At 39.9% G+C, this 18,069-nt stretch overlaps 1 protein-coding gene across 20 annotated transcripts in view; it reads right to left on the bottom strand.

Moving 5' to 3' along the window:
* The window catches only part of HDAC9 (histone deacetylase 9), a 1,063,328-nt gene that overhangs the window by 275,057 nt on the left and 770,202 nt on the right, over positions 1-18,069 (bottom strand). For all 20 annotated transcript variants that reach the window (XM_042248291.2, XM_060414369.1, XM_042248295.2 and 17 more), the window contains 1 exon segment: positions 17,587-17,720. In XM_042248291.2, coding sequence (XP_042104225.1) covers positions 17,587-17,720 — 134 coding nt within the window.

Genomic DNA, 18,069 nt, shown 5'->3' with positions numbered 1-18,069 from the left:
TTTAGGAGAAAATAAGACCCCAAGTCACATTTAAGATGATTAATAACGGGCTGAGTTTCATCAGGGAGTAATGTGGCATTGATTTGCGTAACAAAGGACCATAATAATACATGAAAAATGAGTGTATACAAAGTTCAGATCCAATGGATTGCTTAAGCCTAAATGGGCAATTGACATAAAACATATTCTTCTTTGGCATAAAAAGATATCTATGGAAAGTTAATAATTAATAAAAATTTGGTAATAATTAATAGTTAACTCCTTTGTAAAAGCATGTAGTTAAAAACAGGAACTACTGCTTAGCTGAGAAGTAAATTCATTAAACTCTTACTTTACACTCACCCAAAGAAGCTGTTGAAACAGATTCCTTACTGTTTCTTAAAAGAAAAGAAATCCCAATACATTAATATATTTGATGATTCCCCATACGCTGATCATGTCATGTGTGTGCACCTCACAGTTATGTTCATCTAGATCAATGTCATTCAAAATATGTAACATGGGAATTGATCACAGTTCAGCAACAGAATGGTCTGTGATGAGGTCTATATAGACTTGAGAGTAAATATGGAGAAACTTTTATGGCAACCCCTGACAGAGTATTTTAAATGTCTGTTGAATCAGACACAATCATGCATGTCTTCAATTTTTATTTCATTATTGTAGTATCTCATTTTGAATGTATTTTATAGAAGCATTAGTCTGGGACAGAATGGAAATTGAACAAAAACAATAACTCTTATTTAATCAGACATAATTTGAGATACTCTATATTCAATATTTCTACATCCACGTTAGGCAGAAACTTGCATCTTAGCTAACAAAGAATGACTCTTCGACACAGACAAAGCTGCACGTAAGTTAAGTCTCAGGCAATGGACAAAGTGTTCTTCTTGGTCACATCTCTCAGTTGACGAATCTTTTGAACCAGTAAACACTGCGCTGGTGTATGAAGTTAATTAGCCTTATTTTTTAACTTGCTATACTTCCTAAAATTACCCAGATAGTGTTAATATTTTATTTAAAATATGTATCACAACAAGACACTTGTAAGGCAATATATTAGCAGAGAACTACAGTAAAATTCGAAGACAGTCTGTTCAGGGAATGCTGACTTCTCATGTTCCTGACCATGAATTACCAGTTGACCCATAATCATCAGGTGACAACAACTGCTCTCAGGACCAAGAAAATTCCACACTCAGTCTCCCTAGTTTCAGGTGATGCTGCTGCTGTCTGATTCTCCAAGGGGGCAAAAGGTTCAGGGAAAAGAACCTTGATACACTGATACTTCCTAGAAGTTTATTGGCTAGTGGTGCTTGTCACTGAAAATAAATCATTTCTCAGTGCGAGAGGAATAGCAGGGGACTTGAGGGCTAACAGGAAGGTAACAGGAATGATGTAAAACAGAAACTTCTTGACACTGTGCCATTATGTGCTGAATAAATAAACAAATGCTTATGGCATTTTCATTGCCAAAGCACTGAAGTTCCCTATGTTTGACACCCCATTTACATTTCTAGAAAAATAAAAAAAAATATGCTCTAGAGAAATTATTCCCAGGGAGGTTTAAATGCTGAAATTAAACCAGGCAGGTAATGCTGAAGACTAGGGCAAATTTATGATGGCCATCTGGTCAGCCACTGCTCTCATCAATAAACAAACACATTACTGACCTAGATGGCTCGCTGGTAAAATCACATTTGGAAATGTTTCTGGAAGACCAGAACAATCAAAGAAACAGAATGACAAATAATGAGAAAAGGAAAGTTCAAAGTCTCTATTAAAGGGAAACATTTTAAATGTGAGATTTCAGCGGGTGGAAAATCCCCCAAGATAAGCAGTGGTAACTCCACGGTCTGAGTCATCTGAAATTGGAACGAGCAGCATGCTGAAAACCAGACTGTGGCAACCAGTCCCAGTCTGGCAGAATAACGAACACCATGAAATATCAGGGCTTCCCGCTCTCATTTCTATGAGTCTATGAAACCCATAGCCACTAACATCTACACGCTGATACAGTCAGACATCCATATCTTAAACAAAGCCAGCTCTAACTAACAATCAGACCCACATTTGGACTACTATCATAAAGCTCCATCCCCTTTCCCATAAGGACATTTTTCTACTCTACAATGAATTTTGGCTTCTGGTATAATGTTAAATACCATGAGCAATAAGTACAGCTCTATGTTTTCACAAACTAGTCATATATATTCACATACCATACATTCCATGCATCTCCCAACTCCCTTCTCATTCTCCCACAACCTCACTAGGCTGAACGCTCAATCACACACTTGAAAAATAATCTGCTAACAAGATTCAATTATTGACAGTAGCTCAAGTGCTGATAAATCTTAAGAGGACACCTGCTGCACCTCAGTCATTCCCTTGTGGAATATCAGTTAACTAACAGTAAGGGCAGAGCATCTGGCCCAGCCCACATCAGTCAGTCAGTCAGTTCAGTCGTGTCCGACTCTTTGCGACCCCAAGGACTGCAGCACGCCAGGCTTCTCTGTCCATCACCAACTCTCAGAACCTACTTAATCTCATGTCCATCGCACTGGTGATGCCATCCAACCATCTCATCCTCTGTCGTCCCCTTCTCCTCCCACCTTCAATCTTTCCCAGCATCGGGATCTTTTCCAATGAGTCGGTTCTTCGCATCAGTTGGCCAAAGTATTGGAGTTTCAGATTGAGCATCAGTCCTTCCAATGAATATTCAGGACTGATTTCCTTTAGGATGGACTTGTTGGGTCTCCTGGCAGTCCACTTACTCTAAGAGTATTCCTCCCTGGTTTATACCCCAGTCTCCCCTTCATCACTAAAACGCAACAAAGGGTACAAGTTTGCCCTTTGATTTCTTTCTCCTGCCTCTCCACACTTCCTTTTGACTCCTGGGAAATATCTTACATTGGCTCATTTTATTACTACAGAATGTGTTTTAAAAAAAATCCTTACACTGTATATAAATAGCAATTCTTTTTTGTTGTTGCTGATTGTTCTAGATTTTTTTTTTCCTCCTGTGGCATGTGGGATCTTAGTTCCCCAACAAGGATCAAATTCATGCCCCTTTCAGTGGAAGCATGGAATCTTAACCAGTGGACCACCAGGGAAGTCCCAAGATATAAGCACTAATTCTTTACAATCCTTTCTGCTTCTATGCCCACTGGAGAATCAGACCCACAAACAAGGTGTACATGTTTCTACAGAAAGAGGGCAGTGGAAACCATTTCAACATGAAAAACGGCTTCTACCTGGAGAAAGTATCTGGAGAAAACGCGTTCTAAGATGTGTATCTCTAAGAGGCACTGCTGTGGGAACTCCTTGAATGACTAAGCTAAAAATGCTGAAATACCAACAGCTCTCCCCCTTCCTTAAAACTGAGTATCTCTTGGAGTAGTTTGTTTTGCCTCACTATCATCAGATATCTTAAATTCATCACATCTACTTTTCCTCTCAAACTGAAGTCTCCAACGGTTTTCATTTTCTGGTATCATCATCAGTAATTTATTAAGTGACGTGTTTATGCTTAAATATAGACTGTCCCGTTTAATCCCTTCCCATATTTTCAATTTCCTGTGTACCCTTTATTCCTTCAGCTTTCTCTCATGATGTGCTCTTGAGCCAAAGGTCAAAAGTATAATGAGTCACAAAATAGGATAAAGTGCTCTGATCATCGTAATCTACGGAGATACTGATTTCCGTTCTCAGAGATATTTAGCTGGCAGTACGTCTACCTAAAGTCATCTGTGATTCTGACCAAAAGAATTTTTGAGAATTCTGAGTATATGGACACTCAATGCATATACGGGATGGCACAGATATCCATCCAGGTATTTCTCACTAGAGAGCCTAACATACATCTTAAATATCTTGCCAGTATGTGTCTAAGAAAGGAAACTTACAGCTCTCCCTTCTATTTCCTAGTAAAGACACCCTGCGAGGATGTAGGATATCATTACTCTATTTCCACTCTCTGTGACCTGCACTCAAGTAGTTTCTTCCCATAGAGTAGGAAAGAAACTCCTGTGCTAAGTGTCTACTCTGTGCTAAGCACCTGAGGACTAAGGTCTTCTTCATTAGATCAGCACCCCAAACAGTGTACATTCAGGTTTGAAGTCTGAAGAACGTTGTTCAAAATGACCGTACCATTGAGTCTCACAACACACCATGGCTTGCTCCTAAAGAAGTGGTCTTTCTGAATTAAAGCCTGTTAATGCAACCTGATTACAGAAGGAATGTTCTGAACATGACCTACAAAGTCATACTGCAACAGGATAAAACGCAGCCTACCCACACCCACCCACACACAGAGCACACACACGGTATAGATTCTTTTTTTTTTTTTGCCAAGGAGCAGGGAGAAAAGGAAACAGTTCTATTCCTTCCCCTCCTATGTTCAAAGCCTGGATTGAGGCCAGTGTCCTAATCAGTTCTCATTGGCCCTGGAGGAATCAGAACCTTTTGTAAAATATAATAAAGGGCATAAAATCATGATAAAATGCATGAAAAAGCAGTGCCTTTGGTTAGGGAACTAGAAATAATTTAGCAGAACAGATGGATTGCATTGGTTTGGTATTACTGAGGACATGAAAGGGCTCATTTTGTGGCAGTTCCAAACTAAGAGAAAATGTCTAACTTAAATGTGACAAGTCAAAGTACCTGCCTCTGCTGGGGAGACCCCATTTTCTTTCATCATTTTCAAAGCGGTGACATATTAGGCAAGAATCTGCATTGATATATCTCATTTTCTGAAAATATTTTATCTACTGTCCCTAAATATAGGGATGCATTCTTATTTTTTTCTACAAAGATCTGTACGGCTGCAGACTTAAAGAAAAGAATAATAAATGACTTATGATTGGAAAAGTTACCTTCTGTTACAAAGCCTATACTTCATATTTAATGAATCAGTTCACACCTATTCATTATTGTGTATATACTTCTCTCTTAAGCAAAGCAAAATATCTGATCTCACTGCTCATGCCCAAGCTTAGCAATGCAGTTTTCACATGCTACAACCAATTGCTTCTTTAAATGTTACCAAAAAAGAGTTTATATCCCCCTCCCTACATTATCTCCTTCCATAGCTCCCTCATCATCTAATAACCTGTTCTCCTCGAATTTTTCTTATTCAGAAAGAAAAGGAGTAGGGAAACAAGAGTTAGGGAATTCCCTAGTGGTTCCATGGTTCAGTTCAGTCTCTCAGTCATGTCCGACTCTTTGCAACCCCATGAATTTCAACACGCCAGGCCTCCCTGTCCATCACCAACTCCTGGAGTTTACCCAAACTCATCTGCATCGAGCTAGTGATGCCATCCAGCCATCTCATCCTCCGTTGTCCCCTTCTCCTCCTGCCCCCAATCCCTCCCAGCATCAAAGTCTTTTCCAATGAGTCAACTCTTCGCATGAGGTGGCCAAAGTATTGGAATTTCAGCTTCAGCATCAGTCCTTCCAATGAACACCCAGGGCTGGTCTCCTTTAGAATCGACTGGTTGGATCTCCTTGCAGTCCAAGGGACTCGCAAGAGTCTTCTCCAACACCACACTTCAAAAGCATCAATTCTTCGGCACTCAGCTTTCTTCACAGTTCAACTCTCACATCCATACATGACCACTGGAAAAACCATAGCCTTGACTAAACGGACCTTTGTTGGCAAAGTAATGTCTCTGCTTCTGAATATGCTGTCTAGGTTGGTCATAACTTTCCTTCCAAGGAGTAAGCGTCTTTTAATTTCATGGCTGCAGTCACCATCTGCAGTGATTTTGGAGCTCAAAAAAATAAAGTCTGACACTGTTTCCACTGTATCTCCATCTATTTCTCATGAAGTGATGGGACCAGATGCCATGATCTTTGTTTTCTGAATGTTGAGCTTTAAGCCAACTTTTTCACTCTCCTCTTTCACTCTCATCAAGAGGCTTTTTAGCTCCTCTTCACTTTCTGCCATAAGGGTGGTGTCATCTGCATATCTGAGGTTATTGATATTTCTCCCGGCAATCTTAATTCCAGCCTGTGCTTCTTTTAGCCCAGCGTTTCTCATGATGTACTCTGCATATAAGTAAAATAAGCAGGATGACAATATACAGCCTTGACCTACTCCTTTTCCTATTTGGAACCAGTCTGTTGTTCCATGTCCCACGCCAAGGTCAGGGGAGGCAGCTAAGAGGAGCAACCCCACGTCCAAGGAGCGGCGGCTGCCCAGGCACAGGAGGGCAGAGAGTAGCTATTCCACGTTCAAGGTCAAGAGGGGCAACCTTGTCCAAGGTAAGGAGGAGCAGCTGCATTTTGCTGAAGCATCCGTGAAGAGATACCCAACATCCAAGCTAAGAGAAACTCAAGTAAGATGGTAGGTGTTGCGAGAGGGAATCAGAGGGCAGACACGCTGAAACCATAATCACAGAAAACTAGCCAATCTAATCACATGGACCACAGCCTTGTCTAACTCAATGAAACTAAGCCATGCCATGTGGGGCCACCCAAGATGGATGGGTCATGGTGGAGAGGTCTGATAGAATGTGGTCCACAGGAGAAGGAGATGGCAATCCACTTCAGTATTCTTGCCTTGAGAACCCCATGAACAGTATGAAAAGGTCCCGTGGTTAGGACTCTGCAACTTCCACTATCAAGGGCATGGGTTCAGCCCCTGGTTGGGGAACTAAGATCCCACAAAGCAAGTGAAGAAAGAATTGGGGGGAGGGGGAGGCAAGGGAAGGAAGGAAGAAGAGTGAAAGAATGAGAAGTAGGAAGGAGGCTACTAACAAGCAAGCAGGAAGCCCAACAGGCTCTTGGTCCTGTCAGTCATATGAAAATAGAGTGAATTTCAAGTTAGAAGCCATAAGTTCTGGGTTCTGTCACGTGTCCTTAACATGCCCATAGTCTGCTATCAGCTACGTTTCTGGAGCTTTGTTTCCTCATTTATAAACATATGGAGATTTAACCAAATTATGTTTAGCCCTAAGACTGTGAGTAAAAATGGTAAGCCCTAAAATGGCTATGTGAATTACCTCTTATACAACAAAAATTCAATAAACATCCTTTATTTTGATGTATAGCTTTGCCTCAGGCAAGCAAATATAATAACTGAAGTGATAAATTACCATGGTTGAAGCAAGAGAGATCTCATTATGAAGGTTTTCAAAAAGATGCTACATGTATTCCTTGAAGTCCATTTTTAAAAATGCTTATATTTGAAAAATAAGAGTTTTTTTTAGAACTCATATTCCTACCCCATGATAACATCAAAATAATGGACATTTTTCCCAATTAAAAATTTCATTTTGTTCATAATGCTTTTGATTAATGCCACCTTTGTTTCTCAGGTAAATGTTTACTTTTGTTACTCTCTCACCTCCAAATATAGGACTGTTCACTTCTCTGTCTCTACCTCATTAAGCTTATGTTAAATTGTTTTCTAATATGGGTTGAACCTTGGAAATCGACTGTATAAATTTAAAGGTGATTAATGTGTGGATCACAATAAACTGTGGAAAATTCTGAAAGAGATGGGAATACCCGACCACCTGACCTGCCCCTTGAGAAACCTATATGCAGATCAGGAAGCAACAGTTAGAACTGGACATGGAAAGACTGGTTCCAAATAGGAAAAGGAGTAGGTCAAGGCTGTATATTGTCATCCTGCTTATTTAACTTCTATGCAGAGTACATCATGAGAAATGCTGGGCTGGAAGAAGCACAAGCTAGAATCAAGATTGCCAGGAGAAATATCAATAACCTCAGATATGCAGATGACACCACCCTTATGGCAGAAAGTGAAGAGGAACTAAAAAGCCTCTTGATGAAAATGAAAGTGGAGAGTGAAAAAGCTGGCTTGAAGCTCAACATCCAGAAAATGAAGATCATGGCATCCGGTCCCATCACTTCATGGGAAATAGATGGGGAAACAGTGGAAACAGTGTCAGACTTTATTTTTTTGAGCTCCAAAATCACTGCAGATGGTGACTGCAGCCATGAAATTAAAAGACGCTTACTCCTGGGAAGAAAAGTTATGACCAACCTTGATAGCATATTAAAAAGCAGAGACATTTGTTAATATTGCCAACAAAGGTCCGTCTAGTCAAGGCTATGGCTTTTCCTGTGGTCATGTATAGCTGTGAGAGTTGGACTGTGAAGAAAGCTGAGTGCCAAAGAATTGCTGCTTTTGAACTGTGGTGTTGGAGAAGAATCTTGCGAGTGCCTTGGACTGCAAGGAGATCCAACCAGTCCATCCTAAAGGAGATCAGTCCTGGGTGTTCATTGGAAGGACTGATGCTGAAGCTGAAACTCCAGTACTTTGGCCACCTCATGCGAAGAGTTGACTCATTGGAAAAGACTTTGATGCTGGGAGGGAGTGGGGGCAGGAGGAGAAGGGGACGACAGAGGATGAGATGGCATCACTGACTCGATGGACGCAAGTCTGTGTGAACTCCGGGAGTTGGTGATGGACAGGGAGGCCTAGTGTGCTGCGATTCATGGGGTTGTAAAAAGTCAGACACGACTGAGCAACGGAACTGAACTGAACTGAATTGAACTGAATGTCTGGGATCATACCTTCAGAGTTCCTGGTTAACTCTTGTCAGGTTACAACCTAGGCATCTGGGAACTTAGAACCACCCAGGGGATTTTAATGGGCAACCTAAGTCAAGAATCTCATGTTAGAAGGAGCTGTCCATTCTTCCTGCTTATAAGCAAATTCAAGATACTGACTCTATACTAACCAACATTTGGGACTATGGAGTAGTTAAAATTAATGGTTGGCAGAGAGAAGATTGGGAAGTTAAAAAAAAGTTTACATGACCTTCAAAACAAGTGCCATCTACTTCCATGTAATACTGCTTGATTCATTCTTTACAATCTATTTAAAAATATTTCATGGCATAGAACAATTTCAAACGTACTTTAGAAAACAGCAAGGCCATTCAATAACAAATGTCTGGGTGGTAATAAGCATATGTACTAGGTATTTTTTTTCAGTTTTATGTTCACTCGTTTCATTATTATGAAATATGTCCACTTATTTTTATTAGAAAATAAGAAAGAACATTATGCCTCAGTGTAACTGGTTCAATTTTCACAATTTTTATGCAATTGAATCTCCTATGTTGTAATTATTTTCAAACACTGAACATTTTATTGATTTACGTTAAAGCATTGATTTTTTAAAACAATAATTATGTATGAAATAAATCTGTCACCATAAATATTTTGTTACTTTAGCACTCCAATTTTTAGATGGTTCAAAACCATGTAACTAACTAGTCAGTTTTTGCTAATAAATTTTAATGCTCCTGTTTTTAAAAAATCCTTATCACTCTCCAAATGGACTCCAAAGGCAGCCTGTCTTACTTCTTTTTATTGGTTGTTTTCCACACTAATTCTTCCCCATTTTTTACAGAATCAAAATTCCAAATCATCTTAATTCTGATTACGGTTTGCACAAGTAGTTTTTAATGTTATTTATCTGCCAGGGTCTATACTCTACTGGGTTCTGTAAATATTTCTCAGAGTCATGACACCTTGGTTTACTCACCACATCTAAATCACATGTACTTCTTTCCATAACCACCATATCCTTTAGAGACTATTCACAAGATTCCCTGTTTGAGTTTTTTATTGCTTTGTGGTTAGATTCTAAGACACAAATACACACTTTTTTTTTTTTTTTTTTTGCAAACTAAACAAAACAGTAAGCTGTTATATGCTGCCATCTAGTTAGATTACTCTATAAAACAAATGTTTAATTGAATTTCCATTAACTTGCAGGGTTTAGTGCTTTGTAACCTTGAAGTCAGAAAATATGCACATTTCAAAATTGTTTCTCAAAAGAGTATTCAATTTCTTCATTGTGATTTACAAAAGGTATTTACAAAATCACTTCTGTGTGCAGGAAAATGTGCTGGAGACTTTATCCCTGAGCTCCTTGGCATATTAAGATTTCACACTAAACCTGCTCTCCACTTTTCTCATTAGAACTGCTGAGAAGTCCCAGAAGGGGCAACAGTAGCGTGGTTCTGTGTCCCAGAATTGTTTTGTAATTACTTTGTGTTGGCACTTGAATAAAGGAGTTAAGCATTTCAGCACAGTATGTTGCTTACGGTTTTTGCTTATGAATTAAGCAAAACAAAGTTATTCAATAGGAATCACAAAGAGGCAATGCAAATTCCACATAATGTGCAATCCAACAAAAGCATTATAAAATGTTATTATTCTCAAAACAAATGTGAGAGCAAGCAAATGTCTGTGGGTGGCTTGGTGGGGCTGAGAGTCATGAGCACTTCTGGAAAAACAACTGCAAGTGCATTTCCAACAGATGATGGATCAACTCCTGCAATTTCTTCAGCTCAGAGAGCATCCTTTTCTTCAGGGGCACACATGCTCCAGAGAGCTGGCTACCTAGCCAAAGAGCTTAAACCCAAAGAAGACACCAAATGACCCCTCCAGATCTGTTTCTTATGGTTTGGATTTTCACTTCCAACAGAATCACTAAACTCAGTATGAATGATTCAACAGGGGAAATAAATGGTATTGGTATGAGGGACTACTCACTATCTCAATTTTTAAAAAACAGTGCCACGTCATGCCAAAAGAAGTAAACCCATGTAACCACTGTAATCTAATATAATGAGGACTCATGTTTTCTCTGGCTGCCAATCAGTACTGTAAGCACAGTCAATTTACATGATAGCTTACAAACTAAAAGCAAAAAGTTTACTAAAATTTTTTTCTACCCTCAACCAAAGAAAGTACTATGTTCCAAATTAATTTCTCAGCCATCTAGTTTCAAGTGTTATTAGGACTGGAAGAGATCCTAGCTAATATCCTGCCTAACATCCTCATCTTACACATGGGAAAACCAAAGACCACTAAGGTTAACTAATTTGACAAAAGTACACATAATTAGTGGCAGGACTAAGGTCAACTCTAATGCTGAACAACAGCTTTGAAGGAATCCATTCTGATTAATTTTTTATCTTGATAAATGAAACAATACATAAGTTTGATTTGTGGATCAGACTATCACTTAAAAATAAAGAAGCTCTTTTAACGTTTTCAGATTGCCAACTATTCTATCATGTACACTGTTTAATTGCAAAATTGACTACTTCATTGGCTTGGGAAAGTGTGTTTGCTCTGTACGTCAGAGCAATTGAGACTCCCTACCTTCTGTCCCAGTGAAATTTTAACCCTAGTTGACAAAGGAACTTGAATACAGTTTGATGGAGGGCAAGCTCATCTTAAGGTCTGATAGACTTGCGCCTTTGTTCTCTAATATAGAACGTTTCCTCCTCTATCTCTCGCTCAAAGGGCCTCTCTGATGTTGTCAGGGTCATAGAGACAGCTGACCACAGCCTTTCTCCTTTTATTCCTTCCCATAGCTCAATTGACGAGTCTTTAAAATCACTGTAGCATACAACTAGTGACTCAAAACCCCTTGAGAATGTGCAGTGACATATTTATTTGTGTGATCATTTGATTACCGTCTGATGATCTCACCAGACTGTAACAGCCTTGAGACATGGGTTATATTTACTCAGTATTCTATCTCCGGCTCCAAACACAGGAGCCTGGGAAATAAAAATTCTTGATAAAGATGGCTGAAGGGATAGATCACTGTTCTCAAAGTGTGGTAGCCAGATCAGCAATATCAGGATTGCACAGACACACTGAAGAAATACAAATTCTGGACTGCCCACTCCAGTAGCTCCTCATTCCTGCTGATTCTGAAACTCTGGGGCTGGAGCCCAACAGTCCGTATCTCAACATTCTCTCAGGTGATTCTGATATAAGCTAACATTTAAGCATCCCTAAAATCAATCAACAAATGCCACTTACCTAGCCACAGGATTCTCCTCATGCTCAGCTCTATGTCCCCAGAGCTCTGTCAATTCCACCCAATAACTATGGGTGGCTATACAAACCTGGCAGGAAAATGCTGAAAGATGGCAAACTGCTATCAGGATACTGAGAAACAATATACTGACCCAGCTAGTGTGTTATATTTCTATTCTACTGTATCTTTTTCTATAAAATCTAAGAAACTTTCTCCCTTTTGAGACAACTAAGTTCTTGTTTTTCACAACTAAGAGATGAATTTGTCCACACTGCTAAGGAGAGAGCAGTGACCTACACACCAGGGCCAGTTCTCAAACCCCTGGCATCCCGGACACAACAGTTTTCTCTCTCAGGAATGCACAATTTAGACACAACCAAGGAATAGATCCGGATTTTAAATTCCTCTTAGTCCTACTTAAACAACTTAGAAAGGCCTGATTCTCCTTATGTCCTTGGGCTATAAATATTCATTAACACTCAAGATAGAACCTAACTTCTCTTGGAATTAATAAGTGAAAGTGAAGTCTCTTAGTTGGGTCCGACTCTTTGCGACCTGTGGACTGTAGCCCACCAAGCTTCTCCTTCCATGGGATTCTCCAGGCAAGAATACTGGAGTGGGTTGCCATTTACTTCTCCAGGGGATCTTCCCGACCCAGAGATCAAACCCAGGTCTCCCACATTGCAGGCAGACGCCTTAACCTCTGCGCCACCAGGGAAGCCCTTAAATAGAAGAATATAGTCTCTCAGAAAACCTTCTATAGAGACACAGAACTTCAGAGTGAAGTACTAACATCAAAGATTGCAGGGGAGGAAAGGAAGCCAGATTGAAAGAAGAAGGGGGAGGAGGCGGGAGAGGGGGCGCGAAAGGGGTGGCCTTATAGACGTCTCCTGCCACCTACAGATACCCAGGCGTTATGGGACTTTTCCCTGGGCCTCCAGAGAAGGGAGGACTGGAACTCGGCCCTACCAGAAATCAGACCAGACCAGAACCAGAATTCGAGTTCTCTGCCAAGAGGAGGTGATCAGTCTCCAATCCTCAGCTCAGGCTGAGGGCCCTTCGACCAGATTCCTGCATCCAGGACCGGGGACTAGAAAAACAGGGAAGGATAGGAATGGTTAAGGAGAGGAAAGAGAGGGAAGAGGAGAGGGGTCAATAAAGTCTCTTGTTCCTTACCGGTCGGGGCACTCTGGCCAGTTGTCCGCATCAGGAGGAGACCAGGGACAAAAGGGTCCCAGTTGCGGCCACTGGGTCTGGTCCATTGGCAGGCAAGCTGGCCCCTGAGTACCCCAAGTGGTCAGGATGTCAGTCTCAGCGAAGAAGAGTCCCATCAGAGTCGCCATTTGTTGCAGGAAGGGGGACCCCTTCCAGGGCCCGAAACTGGGCTCTTGTCTAACACTCGGAAGTGAATTGTCTGAGGAGACACATGTGCTGACAAAGCAAGAGATTTTATTAGGAAAGGGCACCCGGGTGGAGAGCAGTAGGGTAAGGGAACCCAGGAGAACTGCTCTGCCACGTGGCTCGCAATGTCAGGTTTTATGGTTAACTTATTGGAGTTAATAAGTAACGTCTAATTAGAAGGCACTTCTAATTGTTGGGACTTCCCTGGTAGCTTAGTGGCTAAGACGCCACACACTCAATGCAAGGGTCCCAGGTTTAATCCCTAGTCAGAGAACTAGAGTCCACGTGCCACAACTAAAGATCCTACATACTGCAATTAAGAGTCAGTGCAGACAAATAAACAAACATATGTTAAAAAAGAAAGACATTGTCATTGGCCTTGATCGCTTTAGAAGCCTCATAAACACAAACTAGGAAGCTTGTTAATATAGGAAACTTCCTGCCTCTTCAACCAGATACTGTACCCACAACAGATCCAACCAGGCTTCCGGGGTGGCGCAAGTGGTAAAAGAACTGGCCTACCAATGCAGGTGACGTAAGAGACATGGGTTCGATCCCTAAGTCACGAAGATCCCCTGGAGGAGGAAACGGCAACCCACTCCAGTATTCCTGCCTAGAGAATCCCAGGGACAGAGGAATCTGGCGGGCCACAGTCCATGGGGTTGCAAAGAGTCCAGACATGACTGAAGCGACTTAGCATGCGCACACGGATGCAAGCACTTGCCAATTACAGTGTGCTTTTCTCTCGGTTTTTCAGAAACCGAGTGTAATAAGTTTTGCTGAATCGCTAAAAGGTTTGTTGTATGTCTGCTTGGGGTTGCCCAGCACACAGCATTGACATTCCCAAAATAATTTAGAGGGAAAGGCTAGCATCTTTGCAAGTAATATATTTAAAAATGTGTATATTATAATCAATTTGCCAAATCAAAATCTTCAAAAGAAAATCCACAACAAACACGCATCAATTATTTCAGCTGCATTTACTGGGGAGAGTACTGCCTAAGGAAATAGATTCTACTATTTCCAGGTGAGCTAAAATAGCCTAGAACCACCTCTGTATGTTCCCTTTTTCCTCCCCCCAACTTCTGATAGAAACAATGAGGAAGAAAAAATAAGTCACGTTTCTTTTGGTTGTATGTATTATCCCTTTTGTTACTGCTATACAGGAAAGTCTCTAGAGAAAGGCTACATTATTTTACTTAATAATCATTTTTAAAATTCCACTTTGAATACTTCTTGTTATTCACACAAGCCAAAGGAATATTAAACTCCTAGGTGTCTTAAAGCTAGTAATGGGTTTTTAATGGCTTTAGAAATTCCACCGCACATTTTGGTTTGGATCAGTTCAAGTCATAGATATTTTCATAGCACAGGAGCAAATAAATACACATGGGCAACAACGGCATCACTTCAGAAAGCGAACACCTGACAAACTGCTCTCTAACTGTGTTAGGAAAAGGGGCTTCTGTTTGCATTATTGAAGTTTTGGATCCGACTTCTGTGCTTGGTCTTCATTAAAAGCCAGTCTGCTGATCTGGGCTTTCAAGTACATTATTTGTTAATTGCATGATTGTTTGCTAATATGCTGTGTGCCCACATGCTTGGTGCATCTGACTCTTTGGGACAGCATGGACTGTAGCCTGCCAGTCTCCTCTGTCCACAGGATTTCCTAGGCAACTTCCAGGGGGTCTTCTCGACCCAGGAAGGGACTGAACTCAGGGAGAGAACCTGCGTCCTGTATTGGCAGGCAGATTCTTTACCACTGAGCCTCCAGGAAAGCCGTTGATTATTTGCTAAAGAGACACTTATTTAGCTGACTGAACTGGAATAGACCCACTCATTTTTGTCAACCATACAGTCTCTGGACTTCCCTTATAGCTCAGCTGCTAAAGAATCTCCCTGCAATGTGGGAGACCTAGGTTTGATCCCTGGGTTGGGAAGATTACTTGGAGAAGGGAAAGGCTACCCACTCCAGTATTCTGGCCTGGAGAATTCCATGGACTGTACAGTCCATGGGGTCACAAAGAGTCACAGTCTTTAATAGTTCATCTTGGGTCTGACACACATCAGTTAGCGCTGCTGTATAAGTTGAACTTCATGGTTTCAAATAACACAAGACCAAAAGAATGTGATGTACCAGGAACTGGAAAAAAAAAAAGACTCATCAGAAACAGATAACAAACTTCTAAACTTTTAAGACCAGTATGAATCATATTACATCCCATTTACTTCTGTACTTTGCTGCTTTTATAAACAGTGTTCCTTCAGGTAAAAGATTGAAGGAACACCACAGCCTAACAGTACACTGAAGCTGTGATTAGGCACCGCTTATTTGGAGTGGTTGAGGCTAGGCTTCAGGATATAACAAAGACTGGAAAGTGACAAAATGACAGCAATGCCTCAGCTTACAAAAGCACAGAGAGACTGCCAAGCTAGAAGACATCTGCAAGAGATGCAAAGGTGAGACAGGAGCACTCTCACGAATAAATATCCGTTCAGGCCAATCTACTACAAAGAAGTCGCCTTGATGGCTTTCTTCACCGGCTTCATATCGGAGTGTGCAGACTCTAATAGAGTAATCTGGCTTCCAACCTGCATTACCAAAAACAATGATATAACTCTAAAATTTACCAAAGAATATGAAGCTTTCTGCCACATAACATGGGTGCTACTGGCAAAATATGAATAATAGGCTTTCACTCAAGAAAGAACCATAGAAATAAATCTAGCTGAAATTCTTTCACGTCTGAGTTTCTAGGTAAAGGATACGCTTACTCAAAAGCAGAACTCTAAATATGCAGGGTATTTGATAATTCTATTACCAACATATAATAAAACTTGTGAAACTAAATCTGTATACACTTCTCTGGCGTATTCATTCACAATATCGAGACTGCTTAATGACCCATCAACATTATCTGTGTTGATGTAAAGAAAATGACCATTTAATTCCTCTGTAAGAGAAGATACATAGTTCATCTCCAAAAGAGAAAAAATCAATAAAGAAAAGAATTTATTCTTAGAAGCAAACACATTGAATGAATGAATGACTTTGCATCTTTCAAAGTCAGTTATTTTTGCCACTCTGAAGAGAAAAAAGATCAGACAGAACTAACACTCGTTATCAAGTAGAGTCAAGTGTACTTGACTTTGACATCTTTATTTCCACTGAAATATTTTACAGGTTCACTTTAAAGTAAATTGGCTTTGAATAGAATTTTCTTGACCATATTTTCGGGTATTAAAATCAATTAATTCAAAAGTAGTCACAAGAGACTGTCTTTATCACTATTCACTATTTTAAGAATAGTGAATTTAACATGGTTTCAATGTTATTAGTTTCCTCATGACATAACTATGGTCAAAATATTATCCACTTACATGTTTCCCAAATTGGTGAGAACTAGAGTTCCTTCATTGCTCTTATAGAGAAGGGCAAAGGAACCAAATAATAATAGGTAGGAACCAAATAGTAATATGTCAACTGTTCAGACTATAAGAATAGGGACCATGTTTGTCTAGTGAAATTCCATAATTCTAGTCCCTCGAACACATCTGGAACATAATATAGATGCAGGAAAAAGTGCTTTTGATCAATAAATGCTAAGGTAATATAAAATAACACATAGAAGATATTTTTCTTTTAAAAAAGTTTAGACTCAAATATAGACTGGTACTAGATCTTAAGCAACAATGGACATTTATAGCAGCTAAATCAACCAACTGCTGGTTGTTACATATTTTACAAATTTGACAAAGGGAGCCTTTTCTGACCTGATATCATTTTTACTTTTAACTTTTAAAAGCCTCAATAAGCCAGAATTTTCTAAATAAAAAACAATACAAGACTCTATAGAAATGAATCTAAATACCAATAAAAAGAAGTGACTCTTTCTGGTAATCTTTTGAAACTTTTAAGAGACAGTCAATCTTTTAAAACTATTCCATTTCTGTGAGGCAAAATTGGCATATATGTGAGTTCAGAGAATTGCTGACAGTAAGAAGCAACAACTATGTAGCCCCTAACTATTTGTGAAGAGCTTCTCAGAAAATTAATTCAATAAATGATACCTACTGGTAACAAGAATAGTTCCGTGTGTACAAAAAAAACCAAAACACCCTACAGTAATGGCACACACATCAGGCAGCTGCTCAGCCCGTCAGCACAGACTGAGTCCCCACTGTGTGCCCAGCCCAGGGTCAGGTTATATGTTACTGGTGTCCATGACGGTTCATCAATCATGGTGCTTGTGCTACAGAGTTAACATTTTTCTACAACTACCCAAATGAATACTGGCCTCTTTACATGATTTATTTAAGTAAGTAAAAGAGTGTGGCCAATTCAGGATTACCTCACATTTATTTAGCAGCCCAGTTTCTTGCAGCCGTGACCAGATGCTCTGTATTCGTCCAGCATGCTCAGGGTGGGTGGTGGAATTGCCACAAATGCACTGGTGTTTCAGCATCAAAGGATCATAGGCAATTCCTTTAGGACAAAGAAAACACAACACAAGATGAGTAACGGCACAAGATACATGACAATAAGATCACTCAAAAAAGGCATTCTTTTCCAAATAAATTTAGAAATAATAGAGAAATAATACAAATAGAGAAATAATACATATCCACAAATTTCCTGGAAGCACATAAGAACTATTTAGTTCTATGGGTCTGGATATATATGCAAAAAATAGTCAACTCATGAATTAGTCAGTATCAGACCCTAGGCTTACTAAGTAAATCTGTAAAGTAAAAAAGGTGATGATATTTGAGAAACTGGAGGTTAAAAAAAAAAAAAAAACTGCAATTTTACCAGTATCTTAAATCACTATGGA

Source organism: Ovis aries, chromosome 4 (assembly GCF_016772045.2).
Source record: "Ovis aries strain OAR_USU_Benz2616 breed Rambouillet chromosome 4, ARS-UI_Ramb_v3.0, whole genome shotgun sequence".
In the NCBI taxonomy this organism is placed as follows: domain Eukaryota; kingdom Metazoa; phylum Chordata; class Mammalia; order Artiodactyla; family Bovidae; genus Ovis; species Ovis aries.
Note: the sequence above shows the minus strand (reverse complement) of the source record. Positions and strands in the feature narration are given on the sequence as shown.